Source organism: Microcaecilia unicolor, chromosome 11 (assembly GCF_901765095.1).
Source record: "Microcaecilia unicolor chromosome 11, aMicUni1.1, whole genome shotgun sequence".
Classification (NCBI taxonomy): Eukaryota; Metazoa; Chordata; class Amphibia; order Gymnophiona; family Siphonopidae; genus Microcaecilia; species Microcaecilia unicolor.
Window position 1 is genome coordinate 194,679,193 of NC_044041.1, and position 21,482 is coordinate 194,700,674.

At 46.2% G+C, this 21,482-nt stretch overlaps 1 protein-coding gene across 2 annotated transcripts; it reads right to left on the minus strand.

Annotated features, from left to right (window-relative positions):
• Positions 1-690: 690 nt before the first annotated feature.
• DHDDS (dehydrodolichyl diphosphate synthase subunit) lies at positions 691-21,169 on the minus strand. 2 transcript variants are annotated; one of them, XM_030219263.1, is made up of 9 exons: positions 21,088-21,169; positions 17,461-17,616; positions 11,894-12,010; positions 11,496-11,638; positions 8,817-8,933; positions 8,497-8,598; positions 8,245-8,359; positions 5,257-5,364; positions 691-3,218 (listed from the first exon to the last, which is right to left on the minus strand). In XM_030219263.1, the coding sequence occupies exons 2-9, from the start codon at positions 17,521-17,523 to the stop codon at positions 2,964-2,966; spliced, it is 1,020 nt and encodes a 339-aa protein (XP_030075123.1). In that variant the 5' UTR covers positions 17,524-17,616; positions 21,088-21,169; the 3' UTR covers positions 691-2,963. The 2 variants fall into 2 exon arrangements, with proteins under 2 accessions (XP_030075123.1, XP_030075124.1); XM_030219264.1 differs by having other exon boundaries at positions 21,075-21,158.
• Between the last annotated feature and the right edge of the window lie 313 nt (positions 21,170-21,482).

The following is a 21,482-nucleotide window of genomic DNA, read 5'->3' on the forward strand; positions in this document are numbered from 1 at the left end:
TTCTCAAAGGAAATGAAAGGCTAACAACACCTTGTATTTTACAGTTAAGAAGATCTGAGACTGCCCTCGGTCATATTTCCTCTGACAGCCAAATTACAGAGATTAGCCCTTTCTGGTGATGTGCATTAGTTCTGTTGTTATACAATAGAGTAAATGGTTCTGCAAGGATGAAGTTTTTTCCTATCTAAGGGGGAGAGAGAGTATCTTCAATGTTGACCTCGTTGCACAGCACATATATCAAAATCTCAGTACGGCAACCACTACAATTGAAGACACTTACACTGGCTGCACATCGCACAGAGAAAAAGGCGAACACTGTTAGATGACATGACTAAGGCTAATGATGGTGGTAATAATAGTACAGAACTTTCATAAGAGATCACCCTTTCTGTAGCTATAGGCCATAGGGACAAACCATAGAAATAAATGAAAATGTTAAGTGGATCAATTACAGTCGGATGAACTGAAGATAAAAGGGAGATAGTGTACTGCTACCTTTAACTTGCAATAAACCTGGGAAACTGAAATCATTATCAGCCCGTTTTTTGCCTCAGGAGCGAGGTTCACTACTGTCATATATATATGCAAAACCAAACTTTTTTTATATTTTTTTATTTTGCTCACATCATTTTCAGTAGTAGCTGAAGATGATTTACATTCAGGTACACTGGGTATTTGGCAGCTGGGATTGCTGCGTCCTGCCCCACTTGAAGACTGCTTTGGTATGTCCCACAAGTCTCTGGATTGATCTGTGGGACGCTATGGAAGGAGAATTAGTTTTTACCTGTTAATTTTCTTTCCATTAGTCACAGATCAATCCAGAGGCCCACCCTTTTGCGAGTTTTTGCTTATTCTGTGACTTCCCTCAAACCGAGGTTGTTCAGTGGCTGTGTCTTTTGTTCTTCAGGTTTTCAAAGTGCACAGTCAGGCTTCTGTCCATTTTTCTGTAGGTCAGGGTTTTTTTTAAGAGGTAGGGGATTGCTTAGGTGTACTGCTTTGGTGGCGACAATACTGAGGTAAGAGCTGCAGCACAGGACCATGTATAGAGACATTAGATGTTCTCTCTGTCTCCACCTGCTGGTAGGGGGACAAAACTGCCCCTCTTAGAATGGTTTCAAAACACGCACGTGTTCTCTACATTCTAATACATCTTAACTGCTGCTATCTTAGCCTTCAAACTGTTTTGCAGATGGAACTTAATAAACACCAGAGGTGATGATCGCCAAGTTATAAGCTCAAGTTGCAGGGTTTAAAGGCCCATTTTAATCTAACATACCGACTTTATTTGGAAAATCTTGCTTTTATATTTAATTTGTAGGGCCATAAAAGATGTAAAATGTCTTTGGTAGATTTCTAAACCCTGCTGAAACTATCACAATGCCTCGCCATGTACTCAAATAAGCATGCAAGGCCGTGGAAAAAGTACCATGTTACTGAAAAAGAAATTAGCTTCTGGATCTACATTATAATAACGGGGAGCATTTGAAAGAATCATTCCCTCCACAACAACCCTGATTCAAAGTCAGTTGAAAAAAATTACAACTAAATTCAGTAAAAAAACCAAAAAGATTTATTTCTGTTTTTAAATTATAATGTATTTTCTGAATCATTTATATACAAAACTCCTAGAACACAAGGGGGAAAGCCTAATATTCCTCTTTGGTGCCATAGTTTACACGTGATTAACTGCATACTGGGTGAGGTTAAAAGGGAAATGAGAATTGGGGGTGAGCAGCACACCTGGTGCGATCGACAGGGATATGCAAATTGGACCATAATGATAAATGTAGACAGCTTCATATAAGGTAAAGATCACATACAGCACCTTGGGATATGCAGATTCCTCATGGTCTGCATTCTGTGTCAGATTAAATAGAAGTGTGCTTTGTACTCAAATTACACAAGACCAGATGAAAAACAAGATACAGACTTGTAGGCATATACTACGAGGGGGAAAAACCCAGATTGGTAAAAACAAAGCAAAAGCGTGCCTGAGAATACATGACAGGTAAGTAACCAAGAGCTGCCAAACACCTAGCTCTATCATGGGCCATCACTGCCTCCCATTTCAGGTTTGGAGATGCAATTTTACATGGCAGAGGATTCCCCACAATGCAATGTTGTACACATGGGAGACCACCACCACTGACATTCCCAGAGGCGTCATACAAAAAAAAAAATTATATAGCTCAGATCCTGCTTAATTTTTCCACCGAGACAGAAACAAAAACAAAACATGGCAAGTTGGCAGGGGAGGAAGAGAGGGCTGCCTGTAATCATTTTGATTCCTCTGGGGCACTGTAGTTTTGGACTGTCCCTGAGAGACTATCAGGTTCCTGTATTCCCATGATGTCTGTTCTCAAAATGTACTCATCTCTCTTTTCTGTTTTGGGGAACTCTCTGTAGGAACGGCTCATGAAGACTTAAGGCATGATCCAAATATGCAGTCTTTTCGCACCTTCAAGTGCTTTGACCCTAACTGCAGCCAGCTAATGGATCCTCCCCTCCCCTCCAAACTCTGCCACTAAACCCCAGCAATGGCAAGTCCAAGGAAGATAGATTTCAGAAGAGTCCTGGGTATAAATCTCTCTTGTCCCTGTGTATCCTCCCTCCTCCCATGACAGGGTTTCAAGGCTTTCATGTGTGTGAATTCCACCTTCCCCCCCTCCCACAGTACTTCAGATTCCCCTCATGGCTCAGGCTACCTCTGCAAGTTAATTCTAGCACCTGGAAGATTTTCTTTGTTGTTGTTCTGAACTGCTGCCACGTTCCCTGGGAAGTACAGTACCATAACATCCTTCTGGCCAGCTTACTTTTGCCCAATGTTTCTACCCTTACACTTGGCTCCATCCCGGTTTCCTTGCCACAGATTTCTCCCATGTCCCTGGTCACAGAGAGCCAAACCTCTTGTTTATAAAGGGAGTGCCAGTCGCTATGGGCATGATCTGGATTTTGATGGTAAATCACTCTGCACCTTTTGCAGATTCTTTGCACCGTTCCTGGAAGAAGTCTTTTCTCTTTTTGTCTAGAGCTTGCAAAAAGTTCTGGGTCCTCTCCTCCCGCAGGGCAACGCACTCCAGTAGAAGCTTCCGGCGAAGCACAGGGTCTACCTTGACCTTCATTCCCCCTTCCTGCTTCTGCAGTTTCTCAAGAGCACATGCTTGGTCCTTCTCCAGCTGCTGCCGCCTCCTTTCATCTAGGTGCAAGTTCCTTGCTTTCTGAAGTGACAAGACAGGAAAATTAGATTATTATTTCATCTCTTTTTTTCATACGTTTGGGGATATGACGACTTAGGTGGATCTACAGCTGTGCTTGCCACTATCCACAGTCGAGCATCGCCCCCTTCTCTATTCCCTCCATAGTCCAGTTTCAACCCTTCTCTTTTATAACCCCCACCCCCATGCCCCAGAGGTTTCTAGTATCTCCCTTTGCCTTTACTACCCACATTTCTGCCACATCTAACATCTTTCCCACTTCTTCCCTTAATTCACTCTTGCCAGGCCTGGGCCTGCGTCCCTTCTCCTCCTGCCACCACCACTCTCTGCAGCTCTTAAAAACAGAGCGGGGCATTGAGCACAGGCCGATGCTCAAAGGTCTGCTGCATCCTGCCCCCTCCTATACAAATTTCCTGTTAGAAGAGGTGGGACATGTAAACCTTTCAGTGCTAGCGTGTGCTCAAGGCCTTGTGTCACATGCTCAAGGTTTAAACGCCCAGGCTGTCCCCCAAGGCAGACACTTAGTGGTTTGGCTGGCTTTGCTCCCAACTTTACCTCTCCTGCTCTGTTTTTTACAAAATACCAGCTGTCTTGGCCATCAACTATTACTTATCATTTCTTTATACGCAACACTGAAAAGAGATATAAAAGAACAAATCTTTTTCCAGTGGCTAAGTGGCGCTTACAGTCTAGTATGGGGGTTCTAGGTCACACAGCACCTGCCATGCCCTCCTTCTCTTTCCCGGGCTACGTTACATAGCACAGGTTTTGGCACAGTATAAGAAATCACAAGGACAAAATATAAGGAAACAAATGGACTGCATTAGGGGTTTATAGCCCATTTAGTTATTTTATTTAGCTACTAGTAAAAAAAGGCCCGTTTCTGACCCAAATGAAACGGGCGCTAGCAAGGTTTTCCTCATTGAGCAGTTGCCTGTGAGGTGCGATGCCCCCCCTCCCGGCACCATCCCACCCACGGCGATGCATCCGGCCGCAGCCATCCGACCCACCGTGCCCATCGCACCCACCTTCGCATTGGTTTGGTGGCGGGGGACCCGGAACCCCGCCACCACAAGTCCTGTGTGCTGACTACGGCGTCATCGTCGGCGTTGGTAGCTGTGCAGGGCGGAGTTCTGTGCATCTGAGGTCATGCACGTGCAGGACGTCAGACGCACAGAAGCCCTGCCTCCACAGGCTAGGAACGCCGAAGATGACGCCGTAGTGAGCAGACAGGGCTTGTGCTGGCGGGGTTTCGGGTCCCCCGCCGGCAAAGCAACGCAAAGGTGGGTGTCTCAGGAGGGGGTTGTTGCGGGGGGGGGGGGGGGCGGTGCTGGGGGTCCTTGTGTTGAGCTGCAGGTTTAGGGGGGGGGGTCAACCGTTTGTTTAGGTGATTTTTTTTTCCTGCCCTCGACGTCATGACGTTTGACGCGAGAGCGGGGCACGGGTCTGTGGGGTGGCTTCACCACCATGAATCCACGAACCGTTCTGGGAGACTGACTGACTTCAGTGACGTCAGTGTCCTCAGAACATTGAGGCTGCTTTTTATTATAGTAGATGTTAACATAGCTTTTGGCTCGTAACCACTTGCCTCCACCTACCCTCCTCTCCTCCTTCCTGTACACATTAATTGATTTGCTTTATTTATTTTTTGTCTATTAGATTGTAAGCTCTTTGAGCAGGGACTGTCTTTCTTCTATGTGCAGCACTGCATACGCCTTGTAGCGCTATAGAAATGCTAAATAGTAGTAGTAGTAACTTTACCTCTCCTGCTCTGTTTTTACAAAATACCAGCTGTCTTGGCCATCAACTATTACTTATAATTTCTTTATACGCAACACTGAAAAGAGATATAAAACAACAAGTCTTTTTCCAGTGGCTAAGTGGCGCTTACAGTCTAGACCAGTATGGGGGTTCTAGGTCACACAGCACCTGCCGTGCCCTCCTTCTCTTTCCCGGGCTACGTTACATAGCACTGCTAGCTCCTTCCTTCTGGGCTCTGGTCCCCAGTTCATGCCATCTCTTCTTTTCCCTGAGGTCTTACCTGCAGTGCATTGTGATTCATCTGGAACTGAAGGATCGCCTCACACAGATTCCAGAACGTGTACTCTGGCCACAGTACAGACTGGAACACCAGGCAGGAGTGCGACGTCTTTACAGAGAAGAGAATGAAAAGATCACACATGTGACGTTGGAGGTTCGTAAAATAAAAATATATCTTTTATAACAGGAGTGGGTAACAAGCAGAAAAGAAATATGTTGTTATATTGCATACACAACTGGGTCCTAGATTGAATTGAGTGGAGGAGTGGCCTAGTGGTTAGGGTGGTGGACTTTGGTCCTGGGGAACTGAGGAACTGAGTTCGATTCCCACTTCAGGCACAGGCAGCTCCTTGTGACTCTGGGTAAGTCACTTAACCCTCCATTGCCCCATGTAAGCCGCTTTGAGCCTGCCATGAGTGGGAAAGCGCAGGGTACAAATGTAACAAAAATAAAATAGATACTATTGGAGATTCTACATGGAATGTTGCTATTCCACTAGCTACATTCCATGTAGAAGGCTGCGCAGGCTTCTGTTTCTGTGAGTCTGACGTCCTGCACGTACGTGCAGGACGTCAGACTCACAGAAGCAGAAGCCTGCGCGGCCACATTGGTGATCTGCAAGGGCCAACTTCAGAAGAAATGGATCCTCAGGAGCTTAGCCGAGATTGGATAACAGAGCCGCAGAGCTGGTGGTTGGGAGGCGGGGATAGTGCCGGGCAGACTTGTACGGTCTGTGCCCTGAAAAAGACAAGTACAAATCAAGGTAAGGTATACACAAAAAAGTGGCACATTTCTTGGGCAGACTGGATGGACCGTGCAGGTCTTTTTCTGCCGTCATCTACTATGTTACTATGTTACATGGAATGTTGCTAGTGGAATCTCAAATAGTAGCAACAGTGGAGGAGTGGCCTAGTGGTTAGGGTGGTGGACTTTGGTCCTCGGGAACTGAGTTCGATTCCCACTTCAGGCACAGGCAGCTCCTTGTGACTCTGGGCAAGTCACTTAACCCTCCATTGCCCCAGGTACAAATAAGTACCTAAGCCGCATTGAGCCTGCCATGAGTGGGAAAGCGCAGGGTACAAATTAAAAAAAAAAAAAATGTATGTACTGCTTCCGTCGTATGCAAATAGATCTCACGCAGAATCACTGTGATGACCCTAAAAACCCGACTGGCTACGCGTGCCCACTAAGAAAGAGGGCCGAGAAACCCTGCAGTAAACAGGTGTTCATTCAAAAAAGCAAGATATTTCAGCCCAGTTTTAAAAAAATTGCAGCTTGAAATATTTGGGGAAAATCTATCTTTTAATCATTTACATTGCAAACAATGCTTTTCCCTTCTTTCATTGCCACTCTGAACACTATGGAGAGGATTTTGGACTATGCTATTTTACCTGGGCTGCAATAATTGTTTTTGCTAGAGGTTTAAAAAAAAATGTATTTGATTTAAAAATGTGTTACTAAGCGGTGTATACTGAACAACTGTGTCTTTGTATAGTCACACAGTTTGGAGCTGTGTATTGTGTACTATCATCAATAAAAAAGCTGAAATATAAAAATGTGTCACTGATCAAATGGAAAACTGCTGGAAAAAGCCTAAAGGGCTGGATTGCAAAGACAGAAAACATTGCAGCCAGTGCAGAAGCAGTTTTGACTTGCTGGAAGAAGGGTGAACAAATGCAGAGTGAAACACTGCCGCGGCAGAATGGCTTAAAGGTGCCTTAGAGAACTGAAGGAGTTACATCTCTAAGCCTGCACAGAGGTTAAAACCAGGACTACATCAAACTGAAGAAGTGGCACCAGATGCACATTGTTATTGTCATGACGGCTCTGGCTGTATCACGGTACCGCAGGTTGCTGAATCCTATGGTAAAAAGCATAATGCTGCTTGTGAGCCACCTTGCAAATAGCGATAATCTATGTGCCTGGGAGCACTAAGCCGCAAAGCTGCATCCTGATGCTCCTGGGAGGCCAGAGCAGGGTCCCCCCAAATTCTGCCCCCTCCCTGACTCAATCCCCACCCACATCCCACATGTTCAAGCCCCCTACCCCTCCAGCTCATAGGTAGCCCTTGACCCTTCAAAGGGCTACCTTGATGTTATTAGTGGTCTGGGAGGGAGTGTCTTTGGGTAGGAGCGATGCCATGCCCCACTCCAGCGTCCCATCCAAAATGGCACCCTTAATGGTAGTCTTACAATACAATGCTAGAGACATCATTTTGGATGTCGCGTCAGACTGGGCATCGCTCCTGCTGAACCCCCCCCCCCATCCCAACCCCAAAGAAATCAAGATAGCCCTTTGAAGGGGCAAGGGTTACCTTTGAGGTGGGGGGGGGGGGGGGGGGGGTGGCTGGAGGCCAGGGAGGATCCTGCTCCCGGGTGGTGAAGTAATCTCATAAAAAAAACCTGGGATTATTTTACCGTGATTTTTGGGGCCTAGTGTGACTTGCGGTGTATCACGAAGTCCCGTTAGGGTATTCGCATCTCATTACCATTTAACCCACGGCGACGGTATTTTTTTTGTCAGGCAGCATTAGGACTCTTTAACGTGACTTAAAGTCCTAACGCTGCCTGATGAATTCCCCCCATACCGCTATCTTCTATGGCTTGTTACAAAAAAGGACCACAAAACGGCAGGAGGGGAGAACATATTATTCTTTCTAGGGGACGCCAGAACCAGTGAGAAAAGCCAACCTATAATAATGGGTTTTCAGATTTGACGTATCTAAGGAGTTTCTAGTCTTAAAGTCTAAAGGAAATGCATTTTGAAGGGAAAGGCAGTACATCTGGTAGTGCATCCTGGTGTAAGGTGGGATTCCCAAGTGTTCCATTGGGAGGATAATAAAGCACAGGAGGGAATATGGGAGATAAGTAAAATAGCTAGAAAGCATTATCAAAGAGTTGAAAAGCAGGACCTGGTACAATATAGTTTTCTTTCCTATTATATATATTTCCAATAAACCTACTTATTAATCTCCGACAAACACACATACCTGCCAGAGCAGGAAGTCACTCAATCGAATCTCTCCTGAGGTGCGGATCAAAAGTTCTGGATCAGGCGAGTTGTTTGTGTAAAGGCATTTATCCAGCAGGGCCTCTGACACATCACTGAAAGAGGGCGATACACACAGACTGTTAGAGATTCACCGCGGTGCAAAAGGAAAAAGGATAACCAGGAAGGAACACCGTGAAATAAGCGGCAACAGAAGAAAACAGTGTATTCGGGAACGTGCAAGAAGGGTTACCTGGGCTCCAGCAACCCCTGTTCCACCCCCCAAGCCATTTCTTTCACTGCATTGGTGATCTCATGACGAGAAGTGTAGGCAAAGCAGACATTCAGAAAACACCTTAACAAGACAGGAAAACACAATTAAAAATATCCTTTAAAAAATAGTTAAGTAAAATACAGACTGTAAAATTTAATGTCCAATAAAAGAAAGCTCAGCCCTCAAAGGCATCATGCCTCTCTGGGATCAATATAATGGCGAGCATTTTGATCTATATTGGCTTTTAAACATAGGTTGTTTGTGCCACACTGGCTTACTTCAGACATTTTGGTACCTACTTGTTATAGGTTTTGGTTGCCAGTACAGCCTGTGCGATCAGATCCTGGACATCCAGCGGTAGAAGGGTCAAGTCACCGAGGACGCGGATACAGACGCCATGCTTCTGCAAGTTCTCTCTGTGCCGAATGCAAAGCAAGACTTAAGAAAAGGAGAATTCAAGAGCCCTAGCACTGGTCTATAATAGCTCTTCCAATTCATCTCAACCCCAACCTGCATGTCCCAAGCTATTCCAGATACGAGATTCACACATTTTCTGTAGAGATCCAGCAAACAACTCTGCTAATATACCTTACTCCTCCCTTGCAGAACTCTGCTATTCCATACACAAGACCCGCACATACTGTTCTGCTACTGCAACTCAGTCCTGCCTGGCAGCACTCCCTGCTATTCCAATGTAGAGACCCCACATCGAACTCGGCCAATGCACTACTCCTACCATAGGAACCAACTTTTCAAAATGATTGGGGTGCTGAAATTTTTTTTTTTTTTACAGGTGGTGCATTCCCCACCCCCCGCCCTCGTCCCCCCCTCTCCCTCCGATTTCCAGTCCCGCCCTCCCTCCCAGTTCCAGGCTCCCACCTCCCTCCCCTCTCTCCTTTCCCTCCCTCCCTCCAAGTTCCAAGGTAGGCCCTCCCTCCGAGTTCCAAGGCAGGCCCCCCTCCCAACTAAAAGCCCTCTTCTTACCTCGTCAGTGAAAAGCGTGCACTGCAGGCTCGGCGCTTCAGCCTTCCCTTCTGTCTCTCGGCTCTGGTCCCGCCCTTGCAGAAACAGAAAATGAGGGTGGGACCAAAGCCGAGAGACAGAAGGGAAGGCTGAAGCGCCGAGCCTGCAGTGCACGCTTTTCACTGATGAGGTAAGAAGAGGGCTTTTAAAGTTTGGACGGACGGAGGGCGGGCCCTGGAACTCGGAGGGAGAGAGGGACTTTTAAAATTCTGGCTGGGCTGGAAGGGAACTTCCGGTGTGTAAAATATTGGGGGTGCTTGAGCAACCCACAGCACCCACGGAGTCGGCGCCTATGACTCCTACCCTGCAGCTCACTCTGCTCTTCCAGATACAAATGCTGCACGTACTGTTCTGCCACTGCATCTCGGTCCTGCCTTGCAGCACCCTCTGCTATTCCAATGTAGAGATCTCACATAGAACTCTGTCAATGCACTTTCCTCCCCAGATTCTATATAGCGCGCCTAGATTTGCACGCGTAAATCCAGGTGTATTTTACGACTACCTGCGTAGATAGTTTTAACAACCTGTTAAGCGTTGCTAACAGCTCTTAATAAGCAATAACTAGCATTAACTGGCAAAACTTAGAATTTACACGCGTACATTGCTAAGCGTATTCTATAATGTACTGTGCACAAATTCTAACGCGCACAGGCAAAAGGGGGCGTGGAAATGGGTGTTTCGTGGGCGTTCCAAAATCTACACGCAATTGTTATAAAATATCGGCTAGTGCGCGTAAATCTACGTGCAGGGATTTGCACCAGCTTTTTCGTTGGTTTAAACGGACACGCGTAGATTCAGTTGCATAAACTACGCCTAAGCGCATTCTAAGTACCGTACGGTATTTAGAATACGCTTAGGCATAATTGCCTACTGCGTGTTAATTTTAGGCGCCATATATAGAATCGGGCTCTTTACGCCTCCCCTGCAGCGCTCTCTGCTATTCCAATGTAGAGATCTCACATAGAACTCTGCCAATGCACTTTTCCCCCCAGATTCTATATAGCGCGCCTAGATTTGCACGCGTAAATCCAGGTGTATTTTACGACTACCTGCGTAGATAGTTTTAACAACCTGTTAAGCGTTGCTAACAGCTCTTAATAAGCAATAACTAGCATTAACTGGCAAAACTTAGAATTTACACGCGTACATTGCTAAGCGTATTCTATAATGTACTGTGCACAAATTCTAACGCGCACAGGCAAAAGGGGGCGTGGAAATGGGTGTTTCGTGGGCGTTCCAAAATCTACACGCAATGTTATAAAATATCGGCTAGTGCGCGTAAATCTACGTGCAGGGATTTGCACCAGCTTTTTCGTTGGTTTAAACGGACACGCGTAGATTCAGTTGCATAAACTACACCTAAGCGCATTCTAAGTACCGTACGGTATTTAGAATACGCTTAGGCATAATTGCCTACTGCGTGTTAATTTTAGGCGCCATATATAGAATCGGGCTCTTTACGCCTCCCCTGCAGCGCTCTCTGCTATTCCAGTTTTGAGATTGCTCTTAGCACTGCGCATAGTCCTGGCCTACCGCAGCCCATTGCTTTAGCATTAAAAGCAAGAATTTTGTTTCAGCAGCAGGTTGGAAACAATCATTAGAAGTTCAGGGGGGGTATGCAACAAAACATCACCAGGCCTACCATGTAGAACACTAACGTTTAAATAAAGCATCATCTTAAGGTTCAAATACATTTTCATCAAGAACCGACATAAGCCAAAACAATTTCTTCCATGTCATTCAACGAGAAATGGTTTAGGTTCTTGAAAAGCGGGTGTACTGTTGTCTTTGGCCCTCGCTGTCCTGCTTCTTTTTTGCGCCTTAAAAGCACAGTCTCCATGATCTACTCTTTGCTCCACAAAGGGACATGAAATCGCTTAGGAAACAGGTACAGTGAGGACCAAATGGACCTGTTTCTACTTCCATCTGTTGAAGGGTGAAAATAGATTTCATACTGTTCCTCCAGAATCCGGGCAAACTTCTGTCTTGCAAGCTCCATCAAACCTTGCACCTCCTCCTCCGAGCGTTTGAAGTTCTCAATGCTGAAAGCATAGACAGTTACCTCATGGATCCCCAAGTTCAAGCACCACCGAAGGGTCTGAAGGAAGAGCAAAAACACACAAGAGGCCATCAGGTTATGTTGGCTTTGCATTGCCAAGGTAAAGCAAGAACAGTCTACAACTGCGTTTCAATAAACCATGAGAGAAACAGAGGGGGGGGGGGGGGGGGGGGCACATTTACAGAATAACTTAGTCCCACTGGTATCACAGAGCCAAATGACAGTAAACAAACAAGGGATAGAAGTAGACTCTGTCATACAAATCTGGATTGACGTTTCAATGGTGCCCCTCACCTCTGCTAGTTTTTCAAAGCCCTTGGAGTGTCCTTGCTGCCGTTCCACATGGCACTTCTGAGCGTAGCGCCGGTTCCCATCCATGATGAAAGCGACATGCTTGGGCATTGGACCAGCCTAGCACATAACAGGACAAAATTGAAAGAAGTCACCTGAATTCCCCCAAAAAAAGATGTTCAAATAAAAGATCATTAAAATTCAGCGGAGTCAGTGAAATTGTTTGTGCTAAGTAAGAGGCCTAAGTCCAGCTATTGGAATGGTTTCCCTTCAGGTGACCACTGGTGCCAGGCATTCGGGTCAGGATGTTATACTGCCCCACTTTTTCAACCAAAGGATGTCGCTGCAAGCCCTACAGGAGAGGAAGCGCAAATGGGAAACCCCCCCCCCCCCCCCCCCCCCCCCAGAATGTTACCTATATAGACTCAGTGCTGAGTCAATAACTAGACAATACAAACTCATGGCTGTAAAGAAATCCCAATGTTTTTCATTTCTGGAGGGGGAGGGGTGTTAATAAGGCAGTTTCTTCCTGCTCCTTTATCGTATGAATTATATTTCCCCTTTCCCTGATTTTGGTATGAAGTACATTGGCTTGTATGAATGGTCCTTGCTTTTCTGTTCAAATTTTGTACTTCCTTTCCGACCTTTTGATTTTGGTATGTTAACCGCTTTGATCTGCTGAGTTAGCAAAGGCGGTATTAGCAAATGCAAAATAATAATGCAAATATACAATAATAATCTTCGTCGATGAAAACCAGAGCTGGGATCTGGTACCGTGCACCTTCATTCTCAACAGTTGTTTTACTGCACTGACAGTCCTGGGTCAGGTGTCGTGTTCCAGAGCTCCTTCCAGAACTTTGCAATCAGTACTGCCAGATGGCGAAAAATTTTCCAGCCCAATATTAATAAGGTCAATATGAAATTTAATATTGTAATCAGCAGTAGCAGCATAATCATAATCAGCAGCATAATACTATTATTTTCAAACTATTTTCATTTTTCTTTTTCATAAAAAGCAGACTTTAATATTAATTTGTGTAAGCACTTAGCAGCCCACGACAAGTACAGTCAGAAACACAGTTTAGATCTAATTGTGCAGCCACCCTTAGGATTCACCTTTGGGTTTAAACCATGTGCATGTAAGGACTGGATAAACGAATTAAAACAAAGTTCAAAGCAAATGCCCTTAATATGTAATACTTGGCAGCAATTATGAAAACAGTGATGGAATATTCACATATCAAGCAGCCTGAGCCAACAGAAAATATAAGCAAGATCAAATAAAAATGCTACCAACAAAAAAGAATGAGAATAGAGCAGCTCAGATTTATCAGCTTCCTCTCCCTCCAGCAAGCATTTTTTTTTTTAAAGCCCAGAGCATGGCCCCCTCCCTCCAGTCCCCACCTTTGCCTGCCCTGCCTGGACCCTGGCTGCTCCCCTAGAGCTCAGCTGTAGTGCGCTCACACAGTGCTCTGATGGTCCTCCTCCTCTTCAGTCTCTGCCCACCACAGCCCACTGTGCCTGCCCAGTGCTCTGGCACTGGCAACCTGGCGAGCCAGTCTTCCACTCTCTGTCGGCTACAGGAAGAGTTCTCTCTCCTCCAGCTGAATCACAGGGGAGATTCTGGCCCGAGTGGCTCTTGCCCCACTTCCCTCTCTCTCTCTGATCCGGCACTCCGAACTCACTTCCTGGTTCACCACAACGCCATCTTGCAGCTTTACTTACTACTACTACTATTTAGCATTTCTATAGCGCTACAAGGCATATGCAGCGCTGCACAAACATAGAAGAAAGACAGTCCCTGCTCAAAGAGCTTACAATCTAATAGACAAAAAATAAAGTAAGCAAATCAATTAATGTGTACAGGAAGGAGGAGAGGAGGGTAGGTGGAGGCGAGTGGTTACAAGTGGTTACGAGTCAAAAGCAATGTTAAAGAGGTGGGCTTTCACTCTAGATTTAAAGGTGGCCAAGGATGGGGCAAGACGTAGGGGCTCAGGAAGTTTATTCCAGGCATAGGGTGCAGCGAGACAGAAGGCGCGAAGTCTGGAGTTGGCAGTAGTGGAGAAGGGAACAGATAAGAAGGATTTATCCATGGAGCGGAGTGCACGGGAAGGGGTGTAGGGAAGGACGAGTGTGGAGAGATACTGGGGAGCAGCAGAGTGAGTACATTTATAGGTTAGTAGAAGAAGTTTGAACAGGATGTGAAAACGGATAGGGAGCCAGTGAAGGGTCTTGAGGAGAGGGGTAGTATGAGCAAAGCGACCCTGGCGGAAGACGAGACGGGCAGCAGAGTTTTGAACCGACTGGAGAGGGGAGAGGTGACTAAGTGGGAGGCCAGCAAGAAGCAGATTGCAGTAGTCTAAACGAGAGGTGACAAGGGTGTGGATGAGGGTTTTGGTAGAGTGCTCGGAAAGAAAGGGGCGGATTTTACGGATGTTGTAAAGAAAGAAACGACAGGTCTTGGCAATCTGCTGGATATGAGCAGAGAAGGAGAGAGAAGAGTCAAAGATGACCCCAAGGTTTCGAGCTGAGGAGACAGGGAGAATGAGAGAGCCATCAACAGAAATAGAAAATGGGGGGAGTGGGGAGGTGGGTTTGGGGGGGGGAAAAAAAAGCTTAGCTACAAGAAGGCGTTGTCGTCGTGATCAAGCGAGTCCAGAACGCCGGATTGGAGAGAAGTGGGCCAGGGCAAGAGCCGCTCGGGTCAGATGGAGGAACTGCAGGGCAGGGTTCTTCGGCTCCAGAGTGCCCTGAGTAGGACAGGACCGGGTCAGGACTCGGGAGACAGTGAGGAGAGAGAATGAGGTGAAGGGAGAGAAACCAAGGGGAAAGAGTAAGGGTACAGAGAAGAGAATAAGGAAAGAGAGAGAAAAAAGGAAAGAGTGAGACCAGAGGAAAGAGAATGAAGTAAAAAGGCCCCTGAACAGACGAGTGTGTCAGTCCGACAGTCTGCGATAGAGTCCAAGAGAGGGTGTGGGCAGGTGGCGCCAAGTCTTTAAAGCGGGCTAGATCCCGCCTCCCTCACCATCCTATTGGTTAAATTTGGCCAATATGATTAGCTAGCAGAAAAATCCACTAACCCGCAGGCTCCCACAGGTAAATAGCCCAAAAAAACGCTACCTGCGGCTTTTGCATTTTTCCCCGTGGGGGCTCATGGGAAACCACCCAATTCCAGTTTTACCATGGAATTGGCAATTTTGTCTGACTGGCCACCAGGGCTGTGAACACTGTCTCTGCACAACCCCAGCTCTAGCCACCCACGGAGTGAAAGACCTAACTCAAAGATAGAGCTGGGAATCTTCTGCAGGGTAGTGTACAGCACTTGCCTCTTGAGCTGGCCCAGTTCATTTATTATTGCAAGATTTGACCAAATATGTATTTATTATAAAAAGTTCCCAATAATTGATTGCCCCAAAAGCTATACAATCAATAAAAATTAAAAAAATTACAGAGACTCATTAAAATTATTTTCATATCTTTTTTTGGTGGGGGGGGGGGGGGGGGGGGGGAGAGTTATCAATGTGGGCCAACTTTAAGACGTGTTATTTTATTGTTAACTATTAATACACTCAAGCTTGCAAGTAATTAAGTTGAAACTCCAAAACCACAGCTTCACACTTCCTGTGTAGAACAATGGATACAGGAGCAAGTTATCACCCTGAATTGAATAAGAATCAATCAACATCTAAAGTGGAGAAAAAAAGGGTTCAGTAACGCCATCCAGCCAGCCCAAGATAATCGGACTATAAGGCGTGGGCCCGGTGCAACATCATATGGCCCAAAAAAACTCCACACTCAGTTGAATGTCCAAAAAATCAAAGGTGGACAAATCCCTGTATCCAGAGTAGTGAGATCACAGAGTGGATCTATATCACGGAATGTATCTCTGTTTTCTGCTTTACAATTTATTGAATAAATTGAAGGCACATGGCAATTTTAATGTTAACCCCCGTTATTAGTAACTAGGGGCCCTTTTGCTGCATCTTCGTAAAAGGGGCCCTAGGTCTCATTGCATAACATGAGACCTGTCTTAAACAGCACAAGGCAGAGAGGGAAGTTAATCAACCCATCTTAAAGGTAGCTTACGTTATTTTACCATTAACCTGTGTTGTTTTAGAACAGGTCCCATGTTACGCAGTGAGACCTAGTTACTAATAACCCGGGTTAAAAGTAAAATAACTAGGGGTCAGCAATTAATGTGATATTATTGCATTAAAATATTTAACGCAAAACATTTTTTTTTAACGCTGGCTGGCATTTTTAACACTGATCATCACACTGTCAAACCAAAGATATGCCATTAGGCATAAACATTGTTCTGCTGTATTAAAAAGACTACAGAGGAGTTTAACAATGTTCTATGCAGACCTTTCTACAAAAATACAAACTGGGTGAGAGGGTTTTATTGCCAAAATGTATGTAACAATGTTAACAAACATCACAGTAACGGAGACAAATAACTTGTGAACCTGATTGTAAATTTGCCTTGGGCTTGGAAAAGGCTAGTAATTAAACCTAAAAGCCAAATCCAAGCACATTCAAGTGCCATTGAGAAAAGGTTCCAGTGAACCATTATGCTGTACACAGCATTGCAGGTCTCAAGAGAATGCAGCTACCAACTTTTTTGTTTCACTGAAGACATGATTTTTAATTTCTTTTTCAACTGCTGGGACAGAGCTAACCAGAGATGACAGTAAAACTCAAGCTTATTTTTAGGGTAAAAAAAGAAAGGAGTTGCTTTATTTTTTGCTCCAAGTTGTCCTTGAAATCAACTTGAGTGGAGGAGTGGCCTAGTGGTTAGGGTGGCGGACTTTGGTCCTGGGGAACTGAGGAACTGAGTTTGATTCCCACTTCAGGCACAGGCAGCTCCTTGTGACTCTGGGCAAGTCACTTAACCCTCCATTGCCCCATGTAAGCCGCATTGAGGCTGCCATGAGTGGGAAAGCGCGGGGTACAAATGTAACAAAACAAACAAACAAACTTAAGGCCCAGGACTGCAGAGTTCTCCAGGGAACTCTTGAAGGTAGCTCCTGACCAAAGACGGTCACTACAATGACTCAGCTGTGAGCTGGTAGTAGTTACAGATTAATAGTGCCATAGACCAACGGACGCCAATTTTAACTGAACTAGAAGCCCAAAGGAGAAAGAAGAAACTGCCAAGCCACAAAAAATAAAAAAAAAGGTGCCACAATGATATTATAAAATAGAAAGGGTAGCTGGGATGCACATCATGAGATGCTTGTAAACTGAGTCACATTTAGTCACAGTCTCTGGTCAGAATCATGTTTCTATGAAGCATATACTTACTCCAATATTCCATTTCAGTACAGAAGTATTTTTTTTTTATAACATTCATTCTTTGATTATAAGCTTGCCTAATTGTTTGAGCTTATAAGAAGTGATACATGTGCCTAAGTCCTTATTTATTTGGATTAGATAGCCCACACAAAAAAATAAAAAAAAATAAAATCAAGCCTAAAATGGATACAGCAGCATAATCAAACACCTTTGAGGCTTCGGTCTGTGTCCTCCTTTGTTGCCACGGCAGGCACTGTGGGCTCCTGTCTCACCTTTATAATGTTAGCACAAAGCCGTTCGATGAAAGTTAGCTCTCCTTCACAAATCCACGACATTGTCTGGTTCTTTTTAAAATTTCTTTCTTATTTGTCGGGAAGAAGTGGTGCAAAGTGCAATGCTGAGGATTTCCCAAGTGATCCAAAGGCAACCTAAAACCAGTCACAAAAAATTAAAATTATTAGAGACTCCAATATCACTTTTACTTCTTCTCTTTTAAGAAAACGTTCCTTTCAGCAGGTTTCTCTTGTTAAAAACTGTCCTAACCTCTCTTTCCTTGCCCCACTTACAGGTCCCTTTTACTAAGTTGTGGCAAAAAGTGGCCTTAAGCGTGCCCTTACATGGGTCTTTTCCGTGTGCTAAGATCACTTTTTGCCGCAGCTGTAAAATGCCCATGCACTAATGTTTGTTAATGTTTACTAAAAGCATTTGATATACCAGTTTCCAAAAGAGGCTCATAGCGGCGTACGAACAGTGATAAAAATATTTTTTAAACTCGCAAAACAAGAAAGGAAAGATAAGCAAAAGGACAGCAACACAATAAATCGCAAACAACAAATTACAGGAGGCTGGCTAGTTCACGCACTAATGGCATGAGCCCTTACTGCCACTTATTCTGTAGGCGGTAAGGACTCATGTGCTAATCCTGCACTAATCAGTTAGCATGCGGTAATTTAATTGCGCTGACATGCCCCTTTTATCAAAAGTACCCTGGGCTGCCTCAGCGCAACCCATGGTATGCCATTTTAAGCTGTAGTAAGCATGTGTTATTGCTTACTGTAGCTTAGTAAACGAATCCCTTCATCTTTTTATGTTATTTCTCACTCTTATCAACTACTACTACTTATCATTTCTATAGCGCTACTAGACATACGCAGCGCTGTACACTTGAACATGAAGAGACAGTCCCTGCTCAACAGAGCTTACAATCTAATTAGGACAAACAAGAGATAAAGGAATATTAAAGTGAGGATGATAAAATAAGGGTTCTGAACAAGCGAATAAGGGTTAGGAGTTAAAAGCAGCATCTTATCCCAATTCTGAGTTCCATATTCTCTACTGCCTCTGCTCCAGCTCCTGTCCCTATTCATTTTTCTTTTCTTTTTTTAAAATAAACTCCTGCCCTTTTCTGTCTGTCACTACCCTATTTGCACAACAGCAGTTTCTCCCCTTGATCTCTGAATCTCTATCTCATCCTGGTCCCCAACCCTTCCCCACATTTCCTAGACCCCTTTTACCTCTCTCCCCAGCTACTGGTCCTCTTTCCCAGTCAGTGACTCCCTTTTACCTCTCTCTCCCCAGCTACTGATCCTCTTTCCCAGTCTGTAACTCCCTTTTACCTCTCTCTCCCCAGCTACTGGTCCTCTTTCCCAGTCAGTGACTCCCTTTTACCTCTCTCTCCCCAGCTACTGATCCTCTTTCCCAGTCTGTGACTCCCTTTTACCTCTCTCTCCCCAGCTACTGATCCTCTTTCCCACTCTGTGACTCCCTTTTACCTCTCTCTCCCCAGCTACTGATCCTCTTTCCCAGTCTGTGACTCCCTTTCACTTCTCTTCCCCCAGCTACTAACCCTGTCCCGGCTCTTCCTCCTAATTCCCTGTCATCAGTCTTTGACACCTTTCACTTTTCTTCCCTCAGCTACTGACCCTTCCTCTGGCTCTTCCCCCTGGTTCCTTGTCCTGCTCTGTGACCCCCTTTCACCTCTTCAGCTGACCCTCCCCCCCTTCCTTGTCCTGCTCTGTGACCCCCTTTCACCTCTTTAGCTGATCCTTCTTCCCCCCTCTTCCTGGTCCTGCTCTGTGGCCCCCTTTCACCTCTTTAGCTGACCCTTCTTCCCCCCTCTTCCTGGTCCTGCTCTGTGACCCCATTTCATCCTTTCCCCCACTCTTCCTTCTGGTTCGTGTCCTCCCTCTGTGCCCTCCTTTCAGCTCTCTCTCCCCAGCTACTGATCCTCTTTCCCACTCTGTGACTCCCTTTCACCTCTCTTCCCCCAGCTACTAACCCTTTCCTGGCTCTTCCTCCTAATACCCTGTCATCAGTGTTTGACACCTTTCACTTCTCTTCCCTCAGCTACTGACCCTTCCTCTGGCTCTTCCCCCTGGTTCCTTGTCCTGCTCTGTGACCCCCTTTCACCTCTTCAGCTGACCCTCCCCCCTTCCTTGTCCTGCTCTGTGACCCCCTTTCACCTCTTTAGCTGACCCTTCTTCCCCCCTTCCTGGTCCTGCTCTGTGACCCCATTTCATCCTTTTCCCCACTCTTCCTTCTGGTTCGTGTCCTCCCTCTGTGCCCTCCTTTCAGCTCTCTTTCCCTCAGCTACTGTCCCTTTGGTTCTTCCTCCTGGCTCCAGTTCTGCTCTGTGACCCCCCTTATTAGCTCTCTTCTCCCCGGTTCCTGCCCTACTCGTCCCTCAGCTACTAACCCTTTCCCCCGCTCTTCCTCTTAATTCCTGTCCTGCTCTGTGACCCCCTTTCACCTCTTTAGCTGACCCTTCTTCCTGGTCCTGCTCTGTGACCCCATTTCACCTCTTCAGCTGACCCTCCCCCCTTCCTTGACCTGCTCTGTGACCCCCTTTCACCTCTTTAGCTGACCCTTCTTCCCCCCTCTTCCTGGTCCTGCTCTGTGATCCCATTTCACCCTTTTCCCCACTCTTCCTTCTGGTTCGTGTCCTCCCTCTGTGCCCTCTTTCCCTCAGCTACTGACCCTTTGGCTCTTCCTCCTGGCTCCAGTTCTGCTCTGTGACCCCCCCTTATTAGCTCTCTTTTCCCCGGTTCCTGCCCTACTCGTCCCCCAGCTACTAACCCTTTCCCCCGCTCTTCCTCTTAATTCCTGTCCTGCTCTGTGACCCCCTTTCACCTCTTTAGCTGACCCTTCTTCTCCCCTCTTCCTGGTCCTGCTCTGTGACCCCATTTCATCCTTTTCCCCACTCTTCCTTCTGGTTCGTGTCCTCCCTCTGTGCCCTCCTTTCAGCTCTCTTTCCCTCAGCTACTGTCCCTTTGGTTCTTCCTCCTGGCTCCAGTTCTGCTCTGTGACCCCCCTTATTAGCTCTCTTCTCCCCGGTTCCTGCCCTACTCGTCCCCCAGCTACTAACCCTTTCCCCCGCTCTTCCTCTTAATTCCTGTCCTGCTCTGTGACCCCCTTTCACCTCTTTAGCTGACCCTTCTTCCTGGTCCTGCTCTGTGACCCCATTTCACCTCATCAGCTGACCCTCCCCCCTTCCTTGACCTGCTCTGTGACCCCCTTTCACCTCTTTAGCTGACCCTTCTTCCCGGTCCTGCTCTGTGACCCCATTTCACCTCTTCAGCTGACCCTCCCCCCTTCCTTGACCTGCTCTGTGACCCCCTTTCACCTCTTTAGCTGACCCTTCTTCCCCCCTCTTCCTGGTCCTGCTCTGTGACCCCATTTCACCCTTTTCCCCACTCTTCCTTCTGGTTCGTGTCCTCCCTCTGTGCCCTCTTTCCCTCAGCTACTGACCCTTTGGCTCTTCCTCCTGGCTCCAGTTCTGCTCTGTGACCCCCCCTTATTAGCTCTCTTTTCCCCGGTTCCTGCCCTACTCGTCCCCCAGCTCTTCCTCTTAATTCCTGTCCTCACTCTTTGACCCCCCTTTCCTTACTCTCTCGTATCACCTTTCTCTGCCACCCAGCACACTCCCCTTCTCCTTCTGCCAGTGCCAACGCATTTCTTGACTGACGTTTCCTTCCGCGTGCGCCGCGCCTGCGTCAACGTCATCAAAAGGCGTCGGAAAAGGAATGGACCCTCCCACCTGACGCACCTGCCATGGAGTCTGCTTCTCTCGACCAAGGAGGTTTAATAAGCAGGAGTGGAAGTGAGCCTATGTAGTCCACTGTAAGCAAGGAAGCCAGTTAGGATGGTTTAAGTTTCCCCTGCCCAGCGCAGCCGTCATCCCCGTTCACTCAAAACAAAGAAGGCAAACCTATGAGCTGCTGCATCCACATTGTCGTTTTTTTTAAATTGTTGGTCCATCTGTAACAAGCCTAAAGCTGTTTCAATTGGACAGGCA